The sequence below is a fragment of the Alexandromys fortis genome, unplaced genomic scaffold (assembly GCF_014885135.2).
Source record: "Alexandromys fortis isolate MF-2015 unplaced genomic scaffold, M_Fortis_MF-2015_v1.1 scaffold_26, whole genome shotgun sequence".
Lineage (NCBI taxonomy): Eukaryota > Metazoa > Chordata > Mammalia > Rodentia > Cricetidae > Alexandromys > Alexandromys fortis.
Window position 1 is genome coordinate 9080832 of NW_026067894.1, and position 24470 is coordinate 9105301.

General features: G+C 39.7%; 1 protein-coding gene across 2 annotated transcripts in view; it reads right to left on the bottom strand.

The window, feature by feature from the left end:
* The window catches only part of Eya3 (EYA transcriptional coactivator and phosphatase 3), an 80676-nt gene that overhangs the window by 47968 nt on the left and 8238 nt on the right, over positions 1 to 24470 (bottom strand). For both annotated transcript variants that reach the window (XM_050150336.1, XM_050150337.1), the window contains exons 2-6: positions 15329 to 15426; positions 11285 to 11328; positions 5460 to 5539; positions 3381 to 3447; positions 106 to 242 (exon numbers count right to left, since the gene is read on the bottom strand). In XM_050150336.1, coding sequence (XP_050006293.1) covers positions 106 to 242; positions 3381 to 3447; positions 5460 to 5539; positions 11285 to 11328; positions 15329 to 15361 — 361 coding nt within the window. In that variant the 5' untranslated portion in view covers positions 15362 to 15426. The remainder of the gene's footprint in view (positions 1 to 105; positions 243 to 3380; positions 3448 to 5459; positions 5540 to 11284; positions 11329 to 15328; positions 15427 to 24470) is intronic.

Below are 24470 nucleotides of genomic sequence, written 5' to 3' on the forward strand. Positions count from 1 at the left end.
ACGTTTCTTCCTCTTTCCTCGTCAGCCTTGCTTGCTTTCTGAGGAGGGACACGTTTCTGAATGATGAGACACTCTTCTAAGAACTGCTCACAACAGCCATCTTACCAAAAGGAGGTAGTCCGTATGTTTGGGTTGCCTGAGGGTAGACAGCGTAGGGTTGAGATTGCTGCAGTGTCTGGTACTGCGTCTGCCCAGGGTAAGCGGTTTCCGAAGCAGGAACTGAGAGGATATGTGCATAAGGTCTAGGTAAATAGAGAAAATGAAAAGTTCCATTTGTGGCTCATTTCAGCTAATGAAAATGGACAAAACAGCCAATATCACTAAGACAAAGAATCCAGGAATGAGATTAATTTTCCATGGCAAAATAACTCTTATGATCAGAAAACACAAGTCTGTCCATTACTCTTTCCAAGGAATAATTTAATGAAAAATTAAATAGTTCAAACATCTTCCCAAATTATAGCTATTACTCTACAGACAACTGTGTTTCATGCAAGGCCCTAAATGAGATACTTATTTAACCTCTTAAATGAGGATTACTTATTTACACCTGTGTTTGAATAATAACTAAAATCTGGGCTGGTGACATAGTTGGTGGAGCATTTGATTCTTTTTTCCTTTTTTTTTTTTTTTTTGATTTTTCAAGACAGGGTTTCTCTGTGGCTTTTGGAGCCTGTCCTGGAACTAGCTCTGTAGACCAGGCTGGTGGTCTCGAACTCACAGAGATCTGCCTGCCCGTCTCCTGAGTGCGGGGAATAAAGGCATGCGTACACTACCACACCACATAACCTGGGTATTGTGGAGAAAGTCTATATAATTCCAGGACTTGCGAGGTGGAGGCAGGAGGATCAGGAGATTAAAGTCATCCTTTACTACAGAAAGAATTTAGTCATCCTTGACTATGTAGTGAGTTTGAGGTCAGCCTGGGTCTCTTAAGATCCTTTCTCAGAGCTTTTAATCCCAGCACTCACGAGGCAGAGGGCAGGGAGATCTCTGTGAGTGTGAGGCCAGCCTGGTTTACAAGAGCTAGTAGTCCCAAAGCCGGGCAGTGGTGGATAGGCTCGGCTCCAAAGCTACAGAGAAACCTTGTCTTGGCAAAAGAAAGAAGAAAAACAGAAAAGAAAAAAAAAAGAGATCCTTTCTCAGAACTAAACAAAAGTAACACTTTAGAACAAAGCAAGAATGAACAGAACAGAACTAGCACCTGGCTTTCTCTTCATCCAAGCACTGGGCCAACTGCAGTTCTCAGACAAGGAAGGTGAGGCTGATGGAGCAAGGAAAAGCAACCAAATCCAAAAACAGGGAGTGGAGGTGTGTTCCAGTACCGTGTTTGCTCATTTGTGAACAGGAGCCAGCTCCTTTAACAGATCCCAGAAGTCACTTTAAGCTTCAGCACAATGTCCCTAGTTGGTGCCAGTCACACCAGGGACAGCTAGGGAATCAAATTCACCAGTAAAACCCCTGAGACTTTAGCCTGGCTTTCAGACTTGACAGTTTATCCATTCTATTATACTCTATATAAACTCTACTTACCTTATTTGGTATATGTTGTAAGAAAAAGTGCTATCACATACCATCATAAAAGTTTTAATAAATATGGGGTAGGAGGGTTATGCCTTAACAAGGGAAAAGAAGACAACCTCTCCTCCCAAAAAAAATCACCTTTGGGGGAAGCAGATAATAAACAAAGACTAGAGCAATCAGGGTTCCCTGCTCTTTGGGCTGACAAGGGAGGGGGACTTGATTGGGGGAGGGGGAGGGAAAGGGGAGGTGGTGGTGGGGAAGAGACAGAAATCTTTAATAAATAAATAAATAAAAAATAAACAAAGACTAGAAAGAAGCAGCACATGAGCCAAGCAGGTACGCTGTACACAAACGAGAGACACACAGAAAGGAGAGCAAGGACTTCCTATCTAAGCGGGAGCCTTATACTAATCTTAAGGGGGTGCATTCAGAAAGGAAAGGAGCACGGCCCCAGTACCAGTCTAGAGTTCAGACAAATACAAAACAGGAAGGCCCGTGCTCGCCGAATGAAGAATGGCAAGAGCAGAGCTGGTTTTCTGCTTTGTTCTCTTTTGTTTTTTAAATAAAGATTAATGTCACATTGCTTTCTAAAATGGATTAAAAGGGCATAAAAATGGAATGAAGGTCAAGTTAAACGAGGACTTGAATGCAATGGTCCCGTAAGTGGTGAGGAGGTGAGAATGAAGGGAAAGGAAGACCCAAATAAAGAACCTGAATGTAGCAGCTATGCACACATCAGGGCTGACTGTGGTGTGTGCATTACACTCATGTTTCAACAGTCTTGGAGACTTGCATCAGCCTGGGAAGCAGATTAGACAAGAGTTGCCACTCAAGTCACATGAGAATGCTTTGAAATAGCAGTGTCTGAAAACAGTCGATTTCCAGGTATTGTAAAGCCCATAGTCTCTTCTCCCATATCTTTAAGGATAACACCACCAGGACAGTCAGGATAGCTCAGAAACGATACATGATCTCACTTGTTAGTCTTCCAGACTATAATACGGCACAACTTGGATACCAGAAAGCTTGCTGAGTTGACCTGTTTCACATTTAGTATCTAATCTAGGTGTGCGCAATCTGGCCTGCAGGCTGAATTCATCCCAGGCTAGCTATGCACGAGACCTCGTCCATTTGCAGAATGCCTATGGCATGCTAAAGTCTCCCTGTGATGTTTCAAGACAGTGTCAGCCATGCCGCAGAAGAAAACACATTAATATTAACATCAGAATATGGAAAATTTTAATTAGTTCATTTTTTTAACTAAAGGTTTAAGTAAATGGTACAATAAGGAAAAATGACAGTTTCCTTCTTGTAACAGCCTCACCTTTGTTACCAATTTCTTCATGAATCGTGCAGTTGCTCACAAAACCAACAAGAACATGCTGGCTTAGCAGCTGTCTGAGTCTTTCTATGGGTAGGTTCATTCTTCATTAATACACAACTACAACTTGATACATATTGTTCTGCACCCTACCCACCTTAAAGATGACTAACCTGGTTGGTCTTAAACACTGACCGTATGCTGTGAAGGCCTAAAATGTACCTCTCTGTAACTTTAACCCATAACATTTGTCTCATTTCAAGCTCAACTGTCTGTAGTTGCCAATCTGGAGCCACCTTAAGCTGCTTTTCCTGCTCCGTATGTCAATGTACAGAAAGGAAATGGTCAGCTCGCTAACATGCTTTCTGATCAGTCTTCTATTCCAGCAACCATCTGGTTTTTAAAAGGATGACAGATTTTATTTAGATGTGATAAAAACTGGAGTAAGGACATAAAACAAGGGAGGTGAAAATAGTTAAATATTAAATTTTGCAATGAACTTAGAGAAAAGTTTGGAAATAATTATTCAACTTACTTTGCAGAATACATTTGTGAGGTATAATCATTGGATGAGCGAGGGATGTAATCGGTGCATGTCATAACTGAAAGAAAGATATTATCAGGTAAAAACAAGTTAGAACATTTTAAAAATCAAGTGGAAAACATCTTACTGTATAGTCCTTCAAAGTGAGTAACAGAGACTGGATGCCAAAAAGGTCCAAAGACTATGTAGCAGAAAACACCTCATTTCTGTTTACAGACCTGCCTACAGAGTTTAAGAGGCAGTAAAAGAAGCAAGATAGGATGGAGGTGGATAGATAGACACAGAAAAGATCTGAAGATAACCCATCTAATCCCCACTTTCCCATCACGAAACTGTCTATGAAGCAAATTTCCCTAGGCTCTCAGCCATGCTCGTTGACAGACTTCGAAAGCCATACCCATATCTAAGAAATCAAATGATGCTTCTTCTTTGTCATCTTTACACTCTTGATGCTTACACCAGGGCATAATCTGTTACTATACAATAGGGGATTTAAAAGGTAGCCTATTGTCGCAGAGGGCAGTAACAACAGTGAGGATGAACCAGAGGGAAGGTGTAACTAACACATCACTTGAATCAGCTCGACTATGGAATAAGGAAGACAGGGAAGCGCAAGGTGACGTCCAGGTTTGTCATTTGAACAGATAGTGGGACAGTACAACTTCCTAAAAAGGGGATGTTTGGGAGAGAAGAAATTAGTCTGGGAAAAAAAATGTGGGATTTGGCTGGGCATGATGGTCCATGCTTTTAATCCCAGAACTAAGGAGGCAGAGACAAGTGCATCTCTGTGAGTTCAAGGACAGCCTGGTCTACTTCTAATGAGTTCCAGGCCAGCCAGGACTAGTTAATTGGAGTTTGTTAACAACGTATGACATTTAAAGTAATGTGATGGATGGGAGGATCCCCAATGAGGACGGTAGCCTAGAACCCAAACCTGAGGCCTCCTAACATGAAACAGCTAGAAAAGAAGGGTTCATCGGGGACAAAACGTGAGGAAGCATTGCTGAGAGAGAGACTGGGAGGAGAAATGTCCACTAGAACTGGCACCAAGACAGCAACCGAGGGACTCGCCAAGCAGTTTCATGGGAAGAGAGACAACAGAAGCTAAGTCAACCGGCTGAAGAGTGGATGGGTGCGGGGGAAGCAAGCAAAGGCAGTTTCTTTCAGAGGTTCTGATATGTCAGGAAACACAAAAAAAATCTGTAGCTCACAAAAGATGCAAAGAGTTTGTGTTGCCTTCTAAAGACGGCAGACACCAGAGCACACCTTTTTATGGCCAGAAGAGTTAGGAGAAAGAATGTGGCGGTGCAGAAGTGGAGGGGAGAGGAGCATCACAGAGTCCTGGGGAAGCTAGAGGGGAGAGGATGCAAAGACCAGGACTTAGATTTGACGAGAGCAAGAACACTCTTCTGAAACAAGACAGCATCACAAACAGATAGGGTAGTGACTAAGGAACTCCTCGTGTGGGGCTTTTATTTGAGAAGAGCTAAGCCATGAGGGAAGTGAGAGTGAATCTTGATGTTCTGAGAGAAGAGGTGGTGTAATTAAAATGAAAGGCTCAGCAGAGAAATGAAGGCTGAGTAATCACCCGAGGCCTGTGGTTATGACGACAGTAATTCCAGCCAACAATGCTTAGCTATTTGTACACACTTACACAGAAGAGGGAGAGGTGAGTTGCATTAGAGTGAGGGTTTAGGAGGAACATTTGATTGATAGGTAGGATTACTTGGCTTTATGTTGTTTTTGCTTAAATCCTCTTTTAGGATCAGCTAGGCATTAGCTCACAAGTATTTTAAATTTTAATAAAATGCTACTACTTTTATAAATTCAACCTCCAAGCAAAAAAAAAAAAAGTCACTGAGTATGACTCCTTGGATGAGCAGATTCCTTGAGATTTGTCCTCAGCTGGTATGTCAATGATGCTTATAGGAGTACATGTATGAACATGGTGAGAAGAGCCTTCTAAACATTCTGGACAACCCAGACACTCAGTAAAACCCCATTTTACAAGAAGAACACCCCTCGGTTACAGGAATACCACATCCACTGTGCATATCACATGGTACTTACTTTCCTCTGACATGTTAAGATTTGACGCAAGGCTGGATGTCTCAGGCTTCTGATCACTGACATCCGGGTTGTTTACTTGACTAGGAGAACCAAAACAAACATATTAGCCCCTGAATGAGGTGCTGCAAGGCTGAAAAGGATAAGCTCAAACCCATCTCCTCCTAGGCTATTCCAGTAAGAAGTAAATCTAGATGATCTCCCTAGTCTTGGTTTTTAGCAACTAAGCTAAAAGCAAGAGGGTCAGGGCCAGTACCTTCCATATCTGACTGTTCTTTTTCATATCCCTGGACCACTTGAAATTTACATCACTTTGAAGCCCATTAAGTCACAAACAAGTCCAATATTTTTCTCTAAGATCATTTGTTAAAGTAACCCTGAATATCTAACACAGTGCTGTTACTTTAAAAACATTATATACATTGTATCTAGGTGGACTGTAATGTTAATATATTGGTGTGTTTATACTATGAAATAGCAAACCAAGCTAGTTAACAAACACCACCTCACATGCTTATACTTTGTGATGAAAACATTCGAAATGTATACTTTCTTCCCACACCATTCTGTGTATGTTACTCTGGTTAGAAATACAACAAAGTAGGGAGATTCTAATTAGAGAGAGTGGTCACCATCAGCTACAAATCTTAATTTGAAGAAGTTTTTAAAGATTAAATATGTTTGTTCCCAAGGAGGAGTTCTGAGCCTTAAAACTTGTTATCTTTTATTAAGAAAAATTAAGTGTGTTGTAGTAAACCCATAATCCCAGCACTAGGGATTAAAGCAGAAAGATTAGGAGTTCAAGGCCATCTCCTAACACGTGAGCCACAAGAGTCCCCAAGACAAAGAGACAAAGTTAATACCAACAAAGTTAATACCCAGGACACTAGCTCAATCTGTCTATCTGTTTGTCAGTCTGTCTACTATCTGTCTACTATCTGTAGCATCAGTGACTAAACCCAGGTCCTCAAATGTGTTAAGCAAGCACTATAGCTTTTTATTAATTAACCTTAAGAAAGCTAAGAGAAATTCTAATAGGTAAAGTCATATAAATGAGGAGGATTAAAGTCATTACATTAGAAACTACAATGTTACAAAAATGCCACCAAAATTCTGGAAAGGAGATGACTCCAAGTTGAGTCCCTGATAACATTTTCCTCCTCTGCTTTCCCTGTAAGTCCCCAGTTTCCATCACTTCCTACTACAGCAGCACAGTGGTTAGAGTACAGCTTCTAACTTCATGTGCTGACTCACTCCTAACTCTAGCACTTGGGCTGCTGAGCCAAGGGTTTGTGGTGAGTGAGGCCAGTTAAAGCAAGTCTGCACAACAGAGTGAGACCTATCAGAAAACTAGCTAACTTTATTACCACGTGTAAGCTCCAGAGCTTGAATGCCGAGTTCATGATCTACTTCTCCAGTAACAACTAGCTGTGTAGTTTGGACAAGTCACCAAATTCTCTAGGCTTTGCTTTACTTGTCAGTAAGGATACAAACAGAACCCACCTCTCTGGGTTATAAGGACAATGGCAGTACAAAAAAGTAGCTAAGTCCAGACATAATATGAGCACTAACCGTGCTGTTCTATTTCTTGGTTGCAGTTCATGCACCCTTCCCACATTTGTGCCTGAGAGAAACCCGCTTTACTCTTTCTCCCCTGGGGACCGGTAAAGGCTACAGTGCCAGAGGCTCGATATCTGAGGATATGCCTGAGCGGAGGTAAAAGTAGTTCCTACACAGCAACGTTTAAAGCTCTCATATGACCTCTGAAGCTAACCATATCCAAATTTATATATGGATAATATATATATTTGGATATGTATATATATATATCCAAATATAAGGAAATTTTCTTCTGGTATATTTTGAATGTTAAATTAACTTTCCTCAGATTTATTCATTCATTCACTCATTCATTCACTCATTCATTCATTCATTCATTCATTCATTCATTCATTCATTCATTCATTCATTCAGAGGCAGGATCTCATTATGTATCCCTGGCTGGCCTGAAACTCGATATAATGACTAGACTAGACTCAAACTTAGATATCAACCTGCCTTTGCCTCCCAAGTGCTGGGTTTAGAGGTGTACACCACCATGCCTACATTTAGTTGAGAAAAAACAAAAACAAAAAACTTTCTTTTAATGTATATGAAAGTTTTGCCAGCATGCATGTATGTGGACTATGTGTGTGCCTGGTACCTATGGAGCCATAAGAGGGCATTGGAGCCTTTGGAACCGGAGTAATAAAGTCACCATACTGGTGCTAAGGACAAAATCCTGTTCCTCTGCAAGAGCGGCAGATGGCTTAGCTGTCTTCTCAACCTGGAAATTTAATTTTTAAAACTAAATCTCAAGCAAAGTTCAATTTTATCTCTGCTCAAATGATTATACTTTTGGAACAGAAATGCACTCCCCAAGTTATAACTATGGAAATTAAATGGAAAAGGAAATAAATGGCATGAACTAGTTATATTGGTACAAACCAACATGCTAAATCATAATGCCCTGAGTTTTACATAAAAGCTAAGGACTTCTGAGTCTCACCTCAAAACCTTAAATAGAATTCATACAGGAAGAACACGAAAGTGACCAGAATTTCACACTTCCACTGCAACGATAGTTTCTTTTCTGTTTAATTGAATAACTCTGAGTTACAAAGTTATATTTACTGCTGAATATTATTTTTAAGACCTGAATCTTAAAAGTGGTATGTCCTCATACACACTGGGCACACCAGTTTTAAAAGGTCTCTGATTCTAGTATAATTCTATAGAATTTTATTATAGCAAAATCCCCTACATATTAAAGTGAACGTGCACAGATTAGAAACACACTATCAAGATAGTGAATTAACTCTAGCACTTTGTTAAATGTTTAAAATTGTCCCTAGAGAAACTTCGTACTGCCTGACACATTACTTTTAGAACATATGAATGTAAAATTTTGCTTAACAAAAAAGCTGCTTAAAAAATAAAAATGATTGTCAGGTGTGATGGCACACACCTTTAATCCCAGCTCTCAGAAGGAAGAGGCAGGCAGATCTCTGTGAGTTTGAGGCCAGCCTGTCTACAGTGCAAGTTCCAGGACAACCACGGCTACAATGAGAAACCTGTCTTGAAAAACCAAATAAATAAATAAAATGAGAAAAAAAAAGTCAAACATAAACTAAACAGCTCAAATATATTCTCATTCAACAAAACTCTTGTCAATTATCAATAACTGACAGGAAAAGAAGGAAAAAATAGAAGTATTACTCATTTTTAAAAGGAAGAAAATTAAGTAGGGGGTGGTGGCCCACATCTTTAATCCCAGCACTCAGGAGGCAGAAGCAGATGAATCTGAATTCAAGGCCAGGCTGGGCTACAGAGTGAGTTCCAGGACAGACAAATATACACATGCTATGGAGAGGCACTTTGAAGACATTATTACAAAGCTACAAAAAGACTATATGCATTATCTTATAGTCCTTTAAGTTTTTAGAATAGTCAATCCCACAAACTTATCTCACAATAACAGAAAGTGGAATGGAAGATGCTAGGGCCAAGCAGATTGGGGCAAAGGGAAGCTTTGTTTAACAGGTATGAAGTCTAAACGTGGGAACAAAAATTACAGAGATGGCTGGTGTCAGTGGTCAAGACAAGTTCATGTACACAGCGATACTAACTCATACTTTTAAAAATGCTTTTAGGGCTGTGGGATGTAGCTCAGTGACAGAGCTTTTCCTAGCACACAAAAGGCCCTGGATTCAATCCCTAGTGTGAGGGATGGAGGGGAATGTCTACAGCTGGGCATGGTGGCTTAAGTCTTTAAATCTCAGTACTTAGGAAGCTAAGGGTCACACGTTAAAGGCCTACACAATATGACTTTGTCAAAGAAAGAGGGGTAAATGTAAATTTTATGCTAAGGATATTTAGGCATAGATTTAAAACTTTCCAAAGGAAAAAGAACTACATGAAAAAACAGAGTTGGCAGTAGCACAGCAGAAGAACTGACTTCCCAGGCAAAGGAAGCAGAAAGTATTCACAATAGATCTGCTGAGAAGCAAGATGCTATTTTTTTTTTTAATGTCTCTAGTTTGTCCTTCAATTAGGTAGCAAATTCCCCAGCTGAGTGAATGAAAATTGTGGGAAGGAAAGAGAAAGGGAGAAGACAGGAGGCAGAGATGAAAGGGAGAACTCCTAAGATGATTTTCGGCACTGGGAAATCAGCTGCACGGAGAAGACTGTGTGTCTATTTGAGACATAACCATGAACAGAAACTAAGATGAGTCAGCATAGTTTTGGGCTGTTCTATTACAGTGTTACGGTGACAGGGAATAGATGAGTGATCTGGGTTTAAGCAAAGTTCTGGTATTACTGGTGTGCAGATCAGGAATATGACAGATTAGGTGGACAGTTGGGTTCAAGCAAGGATGTAATTTTGCTTGGGAAGTATAACATAGGAAGAGTGGAGAAAGCTAACATTTTCAAGGGACAGGCAACTGTAGTAGATTGTTTTTAACAGAATTTTTTAAAAATTAAACTTTATGGGCTGGAGAGATGGCTCAGTGGTTAAGAGCATTGCCTGCTCTTCCAAAGGTCCTGAGTTCAATTCCCAGCAACCACATGGTGGCTCACAACCATCTGTAATAAGGTCTGTTGCCCTCTTCTGGTCTGCAGACATACACACAGACAGAATATTGTATACATAATAAATAAATAAATATTTTAAAAAATTAAACTTTATTTTATGTACACTGGTGTGAAGGTGTCAGATCTCCTGAAATTGGAGTTACAGACAGTTGTGAGCTGCCATGTGGATGCTGGGAATTGAACCCATGTCCTCTGGAAGTGCACCCAGTGCTCCTAACCCCTGAGTCATTTCATTTCTCTGGCAACGCTCCTCCCCTTTTTTTCCTTTGGCTTTTTTCTAGACAGGGTTTCTCTGTGTAGTCTTAGCTGTCCTGGAACTTGCTCTGTAGACTAGGCTAGCCTCAAACTTAGAGATCTGCCTGCTTCTGCCTCCCAAGTGCTGGGATCAAAGGCATGAGCCACCACACCCTACAGAAGTAGATATCAGAACTTAACTAGCATAAGAAAGAAACTGAAGCCTGTTTTGAGAGAAAGGCAAGTGAGTAATAAAGAAAATTTAGAAATGTAAAGTGTAAGAATGAGATCCATGGCAGTTGTAGGGTAAAGATCTGGGTGACCTATGTGGTGGTAAAAACAGCGTTCTTGAAATCCATGTGCTGGAAATGCTGCAGACACCAGCTCAGATGATGAGTGGACAACCAACAGGAGGTAACGCTCTGGAAAAATGACAACCGTGACGGCACTGTAGGCAGAACATGAGATGCTAAGAAGACACCTCCTTTCTACAGAAGTGGAACCAATGTCTAGGGTATTACATACTCAATTGATAATTAATGCAAAATTCTTTGTATTTCCTTTATTTTGGTCTCTCCTTCTTTATACTGTACATTTGCCTGAAGAATATATCATTTTTCATTTATGAGTTTCTCCACAAAAGCTTGATATATATAAAATGAACTCAGTACATACTGTTTAATAAGTAATGAAGGCCTAACTACAAAAATTTAGATAAGTGCTAGAGGATAGCTATTTCGGAAAAGTAGTTTTTTGCCGAGACCGGGTCTTGCTATGCTGTCCAAACGAGTATCTAGTTTGGGTGTTTTATGAATCCTATTTTGGAGAGAATATTTAATTGAAAGCAAATAATTTCACAATGAAAGGTGACAGTGAAAACACAAAGCAGGCCCTATGCTAATTGGCACAGAGTAAAAAGTAAGACAGGTTATTTCAAAGAAGCCCAATTTTATAAATACCTTAAAGTTTGTTCTCCTGGCTCCTGCATCTTGGCTTTCTTCACCTGTAAACATCAGCATACACAGAAATCAGTGCAGTAATTTGATCTGAAACCCTAGCTGTTCAAACACACAAATGTCTCTCTGCATCACAGGAGCTGGCTCCAGGAACCCTCACTGATACCAAAATCTGTAGATGTCCATGGCAGTTATATTACAAGCATAGTTCTCATGGACTTTACACTATACTTATGCTATCTAATACAGTGTAAATACTGTGTGGATAGTTGTACTGTATTACTTAGGAAATGAGAATGTTTACATAATAAGTGTACTAAAAAAATAGTTTCACACATTGTGTTTACCTTTATTTACCCTTGGTTTAGTTCACAAATATGGACAACTGGTAGGGAAAGTTGACTATATATCAACCAATATTTGCTTCATTTTGTTTTGATTAGACCTAGAATAAATGTTATTATGCGAATATGTGAAGCTCTTACACAATAGTAATTACCTACAATAAGCCAACCAAGAGGCTAAAGAACCCCAGGATGAAATGCAGACTCTGACAAAACACATACAAAAAAATATTCTATCATTTTTAATTCAATTGAGAACCCCAGTGTGATGGTTCATACCTTTAGTCTTAGCACTGTGGAGGGACAGAGGCAAGTGGATGTGAGTTCAAAGTCAGCTTGGTCTACAGAGTGAGTTTCAGGCCAGTCAGGGCTATAAACAGCCTGTCTTTTTAAAAAAATAAATAACAATAGAAGCTGAAACCTGATAAATTGAATTCAGTAGTTACAGAGGAACATGTATCTGGGAGTGGGGAAGGGGAACTGATATGAACAAAAAGTCATAAAAAGGGTTCAATGATAATAAAGAACATGAAATTCAAACACTCAGAATTCACTGCACTAGGAGTAGCCCAGGAGGAGCCAAGAACATAGTGAAGCGTCAGTGAACAGTAGTCTGCTCACACAGGTCCATCCTTAGAAATCAGCCCAGGGAGCTCTGAGCCTACCCTGAGAATAACGAGCCTTCAAGCACCTGCAAGATACTAGAATCTGCACTGAATCTTAAGAGACCGCCTGAGAAAACAGAGAAAATGGAAAGGAAGGAAACAACATCAAATGTAGAAAACATAGGAGACTACACAAATGGAAAGGAGTGTCCTAAAAATAAATTTCAGAATAAACTAAAGGCCACAACTGGACTGTGCCTGTTTAGGACAACTCCCTATACTGCCCACTCCATTATAACGTGTATACACAATATACACTTATTCCTATGTTTTTTTTTACCTACTGAAAATCTGGTAACAAATGAAGGAGACTGATTCCATCTATTTATAGTGTCCCTTAAACACATGGGGACATATAGCCACCATTCTTTTTTTTTTCCTGGTTTTTCGAGACAGGATTTCTCTGTTTAACAGTACTGGCTGTCCTGGAACTCACTTTGTAGACCAGGCTAACCTCAAACTCAGAGATCTGCCTGCTTCTGCCTCCCGAGTGCTGAGATTAAAGGCGTGCACCACCACTGCTTTTTTTTTTTTTTGGTGGGGGAGAGCAAACCAACATTCTTTAGTCACAGTGTGACATGGTAAAAACAGAAAATAAAATGGTAGAGCCGCTTATTTTTTGGAAAAAAGGCACATCTAGAAAATACTACTACCAGGCCACACTTAGCTAACAGTGAGGAGAAATCATCAGATTACAAACAGCTTTGGGTGCTATCATGTGCAGCCTTACAGGATGCAGCAGTCCTGTCTTCAGATGAAGGACCCTCTCGCTGATAATGTCAGACTCTACTTGAAGAGCAGAAAACAAAGAGTAACGAAACAACAGGAAATACCCAAGGCTAGCCTGGAGATAAAGTGCTCACTTAGCGCCAACAGGACTCTCATTCAACATTTAGTACTGCAGACAAGAGAAATAAGAGCAAAACAAGTAATAGACAACCATCACGACTCCCACAAAAAGAAAAAGAAGGGGGGCGCTCACTGCAATTTACAGAGTGAGCAGTGCTGAAGAAATAATGTCATTATTCTGGGATACTTAGAAGACTTTTTCTGTTTTTTAGTATCATAAAGTCACTTGAGCCATTCATATCCTAAAACTTGGAACTGTCAATATTACTACCAAATGTCATATTCTTTTCTAAGGTCCGTTCAGTTTTAGGATGCTGTTACTGAATCGACATTAATCAGCACAGTATGTAGTTTCTGACCCCTTTTCCTTCATGCCTCCCTGCCATCACTCTCAAGAAAACAGTAACAAGGCGTTGGCAGCACGCTTCTTTGCAGCTGTTTCAAACATGTCACTCATTCACTGGTTTTTGTTATGTTTTTCCCAGAGATAAACATTGGTCAGACAGTTGTGTTTCTAAGTCTGGGGTACACTGAACAGCTGCTTATAGTACCACATGACTGCGCTCCCAGCACTCAGACTTGCCTGCAGTTCAAGGACAGCCTGGACCACAAACAGATTTTGTCTCAAAGAAACAAAGTGGGCTTATGAGGAAAAACTTCAGAGTCAGGAAGATCAGAATTCATTTAAAATATCATAAGATGGGTATGGTGGTGCATTCCCTAAGATCTCAGCACCCCAGAGGCTTGAGGCAGTGGGCTCATGAGTTATAGGCCAGTTTGGGCTATACAGAGAAGTCAAGACCAGTCTGGGCTTCTTAGAGACACTGCCTTCAAAACCAAAAGAACAACCAATTCAGAGAGGCTGTCCTTTAGTCTATAGACTACTCCCCCTCACGGAAAAGAGTGAAATACAGGATGGAGTCAGTCATCTTAGTGGTCTGTGGCAGAGCCACTTGTTCTATCAAAGGGATCTCTACTACAACCTGCCCCACAGCTCTTCTCCTGAAAATCACGTACTCTTCCTCTGTTCTTTGTTTGTTTTTTTTGTTTTTTGTTTTGTTTGGTTTGGTTTGGTTTGGTTTTTTGAGACAGGGTTTCTCTGTAGCTTTGGAGCCTGTCCTGGAACTAGCTCTTGTAGACCAGGCTGTCCTCGAACTCACAGAGATCCGCCTGCCTCTGCCTCCTGAGTGCTGGGATTAAAGGTATGCAGAACAGCCAAGGATACACAGAGAAACCCTGTCTCAACCAAGAAAAGAAAGGAAGAAAGGAAGGGAAGGAGGGAAAAAGGGAGAGAGACTTTCCATAACAATAACCATAGGACAGGAATTCTGGCTTTAAAGTGCTTCAGTTTCTTCCCTTCCACTAACAATTTGCTTTGCATACATGTTCTAGAAACTGAACAGAATGACAAGGGAGGGAAGCAGAGTAGAAGCTATGTCAGTCTCACAGTTCTTATTACTTTAATTATGTAGGGAGTAACTAAGGATTCTATTTCAACAGTCTGTCAACATTCATGTAAGTCTTTCTGAATTTATGAGTAGACTTTTCTCTTACTACATTAACACTCAATGATACAATTTTCCTTGGTACATTTAATGTCTATAACTCAGTTGTTTGTGTCAACAGTGCACATCCTATATATACTGCTCACGATGATTTTAACCCTATTATACCCCTGGTTAGTAATAACTCACCAAGAGCAGGGATCACATTTAAAAATTACAGTATTTCTATTAATTACTTATGTCTCCCTAACTTTTACAGTTACTTTAACTGAGAGGGCTAAAACAATGGCAGAGTAACCGTAAGTGTGCAACTCTCAATACACAAAGAAAGGGCAACACTCACTACTGAGTGTGCAGCACAGATTTCCCAGCAGTAAGTTAGCCCAGTTTAATTTTAAAAACATGCAACATGCCGGGTAAGGCGGTGCACATCTGTGATCCTGATCTGGGAAGTTGGGGTAAGAGGATCACATGTTTGAGACTGCCAGAGACTGCATATAGCAAGTCCATCTCAAAAGCAAAACAAAGAACATACAACATTGCTTTCTCCGAGGGAAATCACTAAGGATCCTGTTCTTCATTCTTATTCTCTAATTTGGATTCTGTAAGTATAACTGAATACTACTCAAAACCTCTTCAGCTTAGCTGTTCTACAATCAACTTGAACTTGAAGGGAACACTCACCGGTTGCTCTGGTAGGTCTTGCTCTTCTTCCATGAGGACCACTATCTCTTTACACACTTAATGTGACTGGATTGCAGGTCTCCCGCAGTCTTCACAAACTGTAAAAAGAGAGGAATGCAAAGCTTTATATATTCATAAAGTATTATCATCAAGGCCATCAGAGAATAACTTTTTAATACTTTGCTACTCAAGCTTTCTACGTTAGTTCCAATCTCAAAATCTCAAACTTGCACGTGGCTTCTCAAAACTGACATGCTGTTCCAAGTCACGAGAGCTGTGCGCAATAACTTCTGTAAAGCTCTGCAAAAGCCGACACGTGGAGCCACTTCCACGGTTACTATAGTGCCTAATGCCTTAAACACTTTACAATGACAGCCATGTGCAGATAATAAAACAATTTTTTTAAGGATTAGGGTTACGTTTAAAATGATAGAGACTGGCCTAGAAGGTCAGTAAGTTAAGATAACATCTAACCTGCTTTAATGTGGAACATTTACATAACTGTTAACACAGACACACAGAATCGCTTTAAATAGGACAAACTGGAAAATCAATTAAATACATCACAATCAACTATCTGTCTATATGTAATCAATTTAAATGAAAATGTAATGCTTCTGGATCTCGATAAGGCGAATAAACAGGTAAAGTGAAACCTTAAGTATGAGAATTAAGGAAAAATAATTATGTAAAGCTAAGATTCAGTTTAATCTGAAATAATGAGCATCCACCAAATATACTAGGTAATTATTTAAATAAATATTTTTCAAACCCTGTTCCTCTGGTCCTAATTTCAATTTTTAAACCTTTCTTTGACCTGCTAACAGGAGATACATTATAAAAAGAAATACTCCATTCCTACTTAACTGAGGATAGCTCTTTTCTGATAAACACTCCTGTGTAACTTCTACCAACCATCAAACCCACCTTAACACAAAGTTTAAAGTTCAGACTCTTGCTGCAGAGATAATGAAACGAACAACAGAAACAGGGACACCAAAGCCTTCGTTTCTGCTGCCCAGTCAGCCTGTGTGGCTCTCTTTTGGTACAATATAGTACACCTTTTAGAGCGATACTTAAGAACGGAAAACGAGTGCAAGCAATGCAAGCAGCTGAAAAACCTTAACCATTAGGTGACAACAGCTCTGCTCCTTCCTCTGCTCTTCTTTTTTTTTTATATTTATTTATTTATTTATTTATTTATTTATTTATTTATTTATGCAATATTCTGTCTGTGTGTGTGTCTGCAGGCTAGAAGAGGGTACCAGACCTCATTACAGATGGTTGTGAGCCACCATGTGGTTGCTGGGAATTGAACTCAGGACCTTTGGAAGAGCAAGCAATGCTCTTAACCTCTTGAGCCATCTCTCCAGCCCCCCATCCTCTGCTCTTCAAATATCAAAAGGGAAACAAAGTTAGGTGCTCAATGCACACGTGACTCTTACAGTCTCTCAAGACTCTGTTCCAACTATATGACACAGACAACTAGCCCTGCAGAATTACAAGATGCAGAAATGAAAGCTCATGGCTACAACCCTCCCCAGGCTCATTTTGCTCAACACAGAAGAGCATAAACTATGTGACCATAAAACTGATTTGTGACTGTAAAAGACAAACACTTTTTTCTTTTACCAATTTATGACTACCTTAAATTACAATCTCTTTATGTGATTATTGCACTATGCAAACGTACATTTGTAAATATATGATTTCAACCCACAAGAGCAAACAAAATAGGATCAAACTCTTAGAGAAACAGAATGCCTTCACTCTTCATTTGTATGAAATTGTGTCTTACCTACAAAGAAAGTTATTAACACTCCACGTTATGTCAACCAAGGCCTATGGGTGTAAAAACTGTACTCTGACTGTGCTCTTAGCTGAGAGTGAGGGGAATCACTTCCCTGGGGCAGGGTTAAAATCTACACTGAGATAGAGGAAGATAAAGACAATAATTAAAGATGATAATCAATAACATGTTCTCTAATTTTGTTTTTAAATACAAAATCTGAAGATTAAAAGAGAACACAATTTTTTTTACAGATCAAAATGGGGATAATAAATTTCAAAAGAAAGAAATACATAACCAAATGTTCAAAATATTCAAAACTACATTAAAATCCTGAGCTACTCAAGATGAATTCTGTAGTATGTTACAAGGTGACTTCCTTATGAAAAACAATGAGAAAATAATTCTACTTGTTTCTTCTTAGAAAATAAACATTCTTGCTAGCATCTTTAAAACTACCAATATCCTTCCTCTCAGCTCTTCAACTGAAAGGAACAAAAAGATGTAGTTTCCATATTTCAGAGAAAAGAACTTAGGAAACACAGGCTTTATTTTTTAAAAAAGATTTATTAATAATGTACACCTGCGCACATGCCTGCATACAAGAAGAGGGCACCAGCTCTCATTATAAATGGTTATGAGCCACCATGTGGTTGCTGGGAAATGAACTGAGGACCTCTGGAAGAGCAGCCAGTGCTCTCAACCGCTGAGTCATCTCTCCAGCCCTATACTTGATATTTTTAAGTAACTGGTCAATTATCACTAGTCATTTCCATAACTTTAAAACAAAAGCAGGATGGTGGCACACACACATAATTTTAGCACTCAAGAGGCCAAGGCAGAGAGATTATTGCAACTCTGAGGCCACGCTGGCTACACAGGGAAACACAATCTCAAAAAAAGAAAAAAAGGGGAAAAAAGGGAAATAAAACAGCAATTCCACCAAAACCAAATCAAATCCAAGTAGCCTGAGGATCTCCTTGGATCCTGGCAATTGCAGTATGAGACACTTCCAAAAACACATTCTAGTACATGTGCAAATAAAATATATATTAATAACTGTAAATTACATGATTCCATTACATTCTTCACATTTCCAGCATTTATTGATATGCTAAAACTTGTACTATTTTCCTTTTTCTGTGTCTATTCTTGTTTTTTTTTTGTGATTCTAGAGAGCAAACCCAGAGCCTCATACATGCTAAGACATGCTAAGTATATTACTGTCTACCTTTTTTTCCTTTCTTTCTTTTTCTTTTTTGTTTTGTTTTTTGTTAGTTTGTTTGTTTGAGATAGAGTTTCTCTGTGTAGCTCTGGCTGTCCTAAAACTCGTTCTATAGACCAGACTGGCCTCGAACTCACAATGATCTGCCTGTCCCGCCTCCCCCCNCCCCCCCAGTGCCAGGATTAAAGGCATGCACCACTACCACCGGCTAATTCAACTACTGTTTACGCCACCACAACTTTTCCTAATTGACATAGACTATATAATAGAAAGTCCGCTCACTATAAAACATAAGCACAATTCTTGGTTCCAGTTTGGATAATAAAAGCAATGTAGAGTTATTGCAAAAAAAAAATCTTAAAATTCTCATTTCCATGGATTAGTTCTAGTTTATACATATTTTCACCATTAGTGAAACCTGACATTATTCTGTGGTAAATGAAGACTTAAAAACACCAAATAGTAATAGCTATGTCAGATGTGGGGTGAAGATGTGAATGCTATGAAAATGAACTTAATAAAAACTCAGTCAAATGCTGATGAAGTTATGAACCTACCAAGCTAATCTCTTAGTTTAAGTACCTTGTAAGACTTGGACAGGAAAATCAACAACTTTCAAGTCTTGCTTTATCATCCTTTCTGAAGATGTCAACTCGCTAGTGTTCATATGCTTTCATGGAAACACACACACATGACACATGGGCTCAACAGGCTATATTTAATATATATGCATACACACACATATGCATGTAATAGCAATAATGAAAAAAGAGGCCAAGAATTTGAAGGAGAGCAGGGGCTGGTATATGGGAAGGTTTGGAGCAGAGCAGGGGCTGGTTTATGGGAAGGTTTGGAGCAGAGCAGGGGCTGGTCTATGGGAAGGTTTGGATGGAGGAAAGGAAAGGGAAAAATGTTGCCATTAAATTGCAATCTCAAAAAAAAAAATCAAGGAAAATATAAAATCGAGAAGAAAAACAGTATTTCCTATGACTTCTTATTTCTCTAAGTGTCAATGAAAAAGTTAAAAACTGGTTTGATTCAAAGGAGCTGACACAGTCTGTTCTTTTGTGTTTTTTTGCGGGGAGTTCCTCACAATGTCATGCTGGCCTAGAAATCAAACACTCTGGCACCCCCGCCCGAGTTAGCTTTACGTTTCGTCTGAGTCACCACTCCATGCCAACGTATTTTTCTCCATTTGTTTATTTTGTGGGGATAAGCGGCATGTGCTGTGCACATGTGAAGCTCAGAGGACAACCTGCAGGAGACTTTACTCTCCTTCCACCATATGGGTTCTGGGGACTTGGCTTAGATCACCAGGCTGAGTCATCTCACTGAGCCCCAAACACCCAACTTTTAAAACACTACTGCAGATAGTTTATGAACAAACATATTCAAAAACAAAGCCAAATCTTTTTATAATATGAAAACTTAACTTTTATTTTCATGGCTAAGAAGTCAGAAAGTAAATAGTAGTGAATACTTTACTTCAAAATTCTGTATTCCTGTCTCATAATCTTTCTTGTGTAGCTGTATCTACAGTACTTGTCTTGTGATCATAATGGGAATAAGCATAACTCAGTCTATTTCAATGTGCTACTACAGCTCTTAGGCAAGGGGAAGTAGGTATCTATTTATGATGTGGAATAACCTTCTTGTACACTGTGAAGATGTGTCACTGACTGGTTTAATAAAAAGCTGAATGGCCAATAGCTAGGCACAGCTAGAGATCTCTACTTGATGTTGGGGGCATCCGATCTGATCATGTTTTGCTATCTGCTCTTTACTATTTGGTCTTTTACTTTTGTTTGCTATGTAAATAAACTCACTCATCTGAAACTGAAGCATGGTTATTATGAAACATTCTTTGGACATACAGAACAGCAGTCCAGGCTAAATAAGATCTTATTTAAAGAAACAAAAACGGCTGGGAGGTAGTGACGCACGCCTTTAATCCAAGCATTCGGGTGGCAGAGGCAAGTGGATCTCTGTGAGTTCGAGGCCAGCCTGGTCTAAGAGCTAGTTCCAAGACAGGCCCCAAAGCTACAGAAAAACCCTGTCTCAATAAAAAAAAAAAAAGAAAGGAAGAAAAAAAGAGAGAGAGAAAGAAAACAAAAACAGTAACAAAAGAAGGAGGGAAACAGAACCATGAAACACTCAAAACATTTCGAATAATTGGAAATGTTGTCTAACAAATCTGGCATATAACTCCAAAGTTAGCATCCCATATTTATGCTGAGTCCAATTCTAAATTTAAATACAAGAAATAAATACTCAATCAGTATCACTGACAATTTCACATACTCTGTTGTCTTGATGAATCTTAGAGACTTTTCTGATGCCTTAAGAACAAACTCAAGTCAGGTGGAGGCTCAAGCCTTTAATCCCAGCACTCAAGAGGCAGAGACAGGCTGAACTCTGTGAGAGTTCAAGGTCAGAATGGTTTACAGAGCAAGTTCCAGGACAGGCAAGTTACAGAGAAAGAAAACCTGTCTCAAACTACCCCCCAAATTTTTGTTTTAAAGACAGGGGCCCAAGTAAGTAACCAAGGATGGCCTTGAACTCCTGATCCTCCTGCCTCAGCATCCCAAATGCAGAAATTACAGGCATAAACCATCACACCTGGCCTAACTGTTTAATTTTAAAACACTGGAATTAGGGGTTATAAACTTCAAAGGCCACTTCTCATTAGGCTCCACTCCTAAAGTTCGCCAATCTCCCAAAACAGTGCCGCCAGCTAGGGAACAAGTCATGGCTATCTCTTTCATAATATTAATTTCCAAAGATGACCGATAAATCTGGGTTATAAGTCTAACCAGTTTTCCTTAGAGGAGGCAATGAGCGTCTCTATTCATCTGTTTCTATAGACAGGTTCTAATCATTTACATCCACCTCTCCTGACTACAAGATGAACGACACATGCCCTAGTGTCAGCACCAAGGTAGCAAAAACAGGAGGACTGCAAATTCAAGTTGGATGAGGACTATGTAGTAAGACCCTAACATCAGGGAAAGGAAGAAAGAACAGGAAGAAAGCGGGAGGGAGAAGAGAGTAGTGAGACAATGTTTGAAGGCAAGTTTGCTTTCTGGATACGAATTTATTTCTTCTAAACGTCACAAAAAAATTACGTGGGAGGGAAGAGACAGAAATCTTAAATAAATAAATAAATAAACAAACAAACAAATAAATAAATAAATTACGTGGGATTTAGCTGCTCTCCTATGCCAGGATGCGTGTCAGCAAGTACTGGTAAGGAGTCTGGGGAAGCGACAAGGGCCAAGCAAGAAAATGGCATGATTTCATCTTCACTCACTAAATGCTATGGTGAACAGATGGTACAGAAACAGATGCTTGCCTGCCATGGGCAGAGCCTTCGACGTCTTTTCAGAATGTTCCCAGGTTACAGGTGCTCAAAACTGAGAGCAATGGCCAAGAGACTTGAGGAATGCCCCAGGCGCCTTCCACTCTGGTTGGTGCCTTGGTGTCTGCTAAGTCTACATATGCTTCAATTTCTCACCTACTTTCTCCATCTAGTTCTTATCCAGTCTCCTTTGGGTCTTATGTTTTCTAACTCCATTAAAGTCGCATCAGCTGAAGGCAATGTTTCTACCTAAAAAAAAAAAAAAACCTAAAATACATACCAGAATATCCTTTCAGAATCCTTTATTTGCAGCCCTACAGAAGGAGACAGAAATATCCTGTGGATCTATACTCAGCCCTTAATACTTCCTTAGAGTGGTTCTAAGAGAGGCTTCAACCTGCCATAACCTGGGCAACAGCACAAATCCCATAGGGTGGAGGGAAGAGTGTGGGGGGGCACAACACACACCTGCAACCACCACTTTTTGCAGGCAGATAAAAGCCATCACATGAAGGCAACTCCTATAAATACCAGCCCAGTCAACTGACTGATAAAGCTGGTGAGACCTTCTGGCTCCTTTATTTGGAGGCATGAAGGACAGACATGCTTTAGTATTGTCAGCTGTAGGAATATTTATGCTAACTTTACACTGAGAAGAATATATCATAATTACTGAGAAAGTTACAGACAGGCTATATTAAATTCTTGTAAGAATATTTTAGGAATATAGTAAGAACAAGAATTCCTTTTACAATTTCTAATTTTACTTCTTGGAAAAAATCATCCTTAAAGTTGTCTATAAACCATCTCTAAAGTTGTCGGTGGTGGTAGCACACACTTTTAATCCCAGCACTCAGGAGGCTGACAGGCAGATCTTTGAGTTTGCCTGTCTGGTCTACAGAGCGAGTTCCAGGACAACATGGGCTACATAGAGAAACCCTTTTTCAAAAAATCAAAACAAAGAAAACTGTCTCTAGGAGCTGAAGAGATGGCTCAGCGGTTAAAACCACTGGCTGTTCGTCCAGGGGACCTGGTCTACTCCCAGCACCCACTTGGCAGCTAACAATGTCTACAACTCCAGTTCCAGGGGACCTGATATCTTCACACAGACAAAACACCAATGCACATAAAAGAAAAATAAATCTGCCTTAAGACCTCTTGAGTTTTCAGTTTGTCAGTTTTAGAATTTCTCTGATTTTCAAGACTTCAGAACACCAAACTTCAAAACATTTCCTTTATATTTTAATCCGCAACCTTAACAGTTCTCAGAGAATTACATTTTTTCAGTAGGAGCTGCAACTGGACACATAATATTACACTTTGGCATGAATATCCCAAAAATACATTGCTTCTAGATATATAAAAAAATATACTCCATTTCACGTATTATCTGATCTACATGTCAGCTAGGGCTCTGGTATTTGAACAGCATTAACCTCAAAACTAAGGTTTTCAAAAGTCTGTATTCTAACTGCTGAAAGAACAAAGAAACCAACATCAGTTTGTTTTATTAATTTTTCTCTCTCCAAATGCACTTACTCCTTCAAAGGTCTGTAAACAAAACCCATCGCTCACTCCTCGTGCTGACCTGCAGCTCACAAAGAGCAGTGCAGGGAAGGCAGATTTAATAGTGCCTTTTCAACAAAGTTAGCCTAAGATACTGGGGACACACACTTTGGGACCAGACTACCAGCTCTGACAGTAACCATGAAACCTTAGATAAGGCCTGCTGGATCTCAGTCACTTCACGTGTGAAACGGGAATGTGTGAAAACCTTTCTTTTCTTTTCTTTCCTTTCTCTCTCTCTCTTTCTCTCTCTCTCTCTCTCTCTCTCTCTCTCTCTCTTTTTGGTTTTTCAAGACAGGGTTTCTCTGGAGCTTTGGAGTCTATCCTGGAACTAGCTCTTGTAGACCAGACTAGCCTTGAACTACTCACAGAGATCCACCTGCCTCTGCCTCCCAGTGCTGGGATTAAAGGTGTGCGCCACCACCACCCGGCTATAACTACCTTTCTTATAAGGACTAAATGTGTTAATATCTGTAAAACATAAGCGCAGGTTAGCACATAATACTCATGATGTATTTGTTTAGAAACAACTTTGAAGGGCTGGAGAGGTGACTCAGCAATCTAGAGCTCATACTGCTCTTAGAGGACCTGAGTTCAATTCCCAGCACCCATGAGATGGCTCACAGCTGCATGTTAACCAATTCCAAGGGACCAAGGCCCTCTTCTGGTGTCTTCAGGCAACAGCACTCACAATCATATACCTACACACATAATCACAAAATTTAGATTAAAAATAAAATCTTTGAACTAAGAATATTAAAATCATTAAGAGCATGGTCCAAATAGTAAGAAACTACAATGAAAGATTAGGTAAGATGGACCTGCAAATCTGCTTATCTTTGCCACACGGCTTTGATTCTAAAACTCCACATAAGACCTTTCTATACACATCTTCAAGAAAAGATGCTTCCAGAGCCGGGTGTTGGTGGCGCACACCTTTAATCCCAGCACTCGGGAGGCAGAGGCAGGCGGATCTCTGTGAGTTCGAGACCAGCCTGGTCTACAGAGCTAGTTCCAGGACAGGCTCCAAAACCACAGAGAAACCCTGTCTCGAAAAACCAAAAAAAAAAAAAAAAAAGATGCTTCCAGTCTTCTGGACAATTTAACATGCCAATCACAATGTTTTTATTCAGCATATATATAAAACACCACAGTCAAATATTCCCAGGAGATCCCAAACTATGAGCTAATAGTACCAATAGCT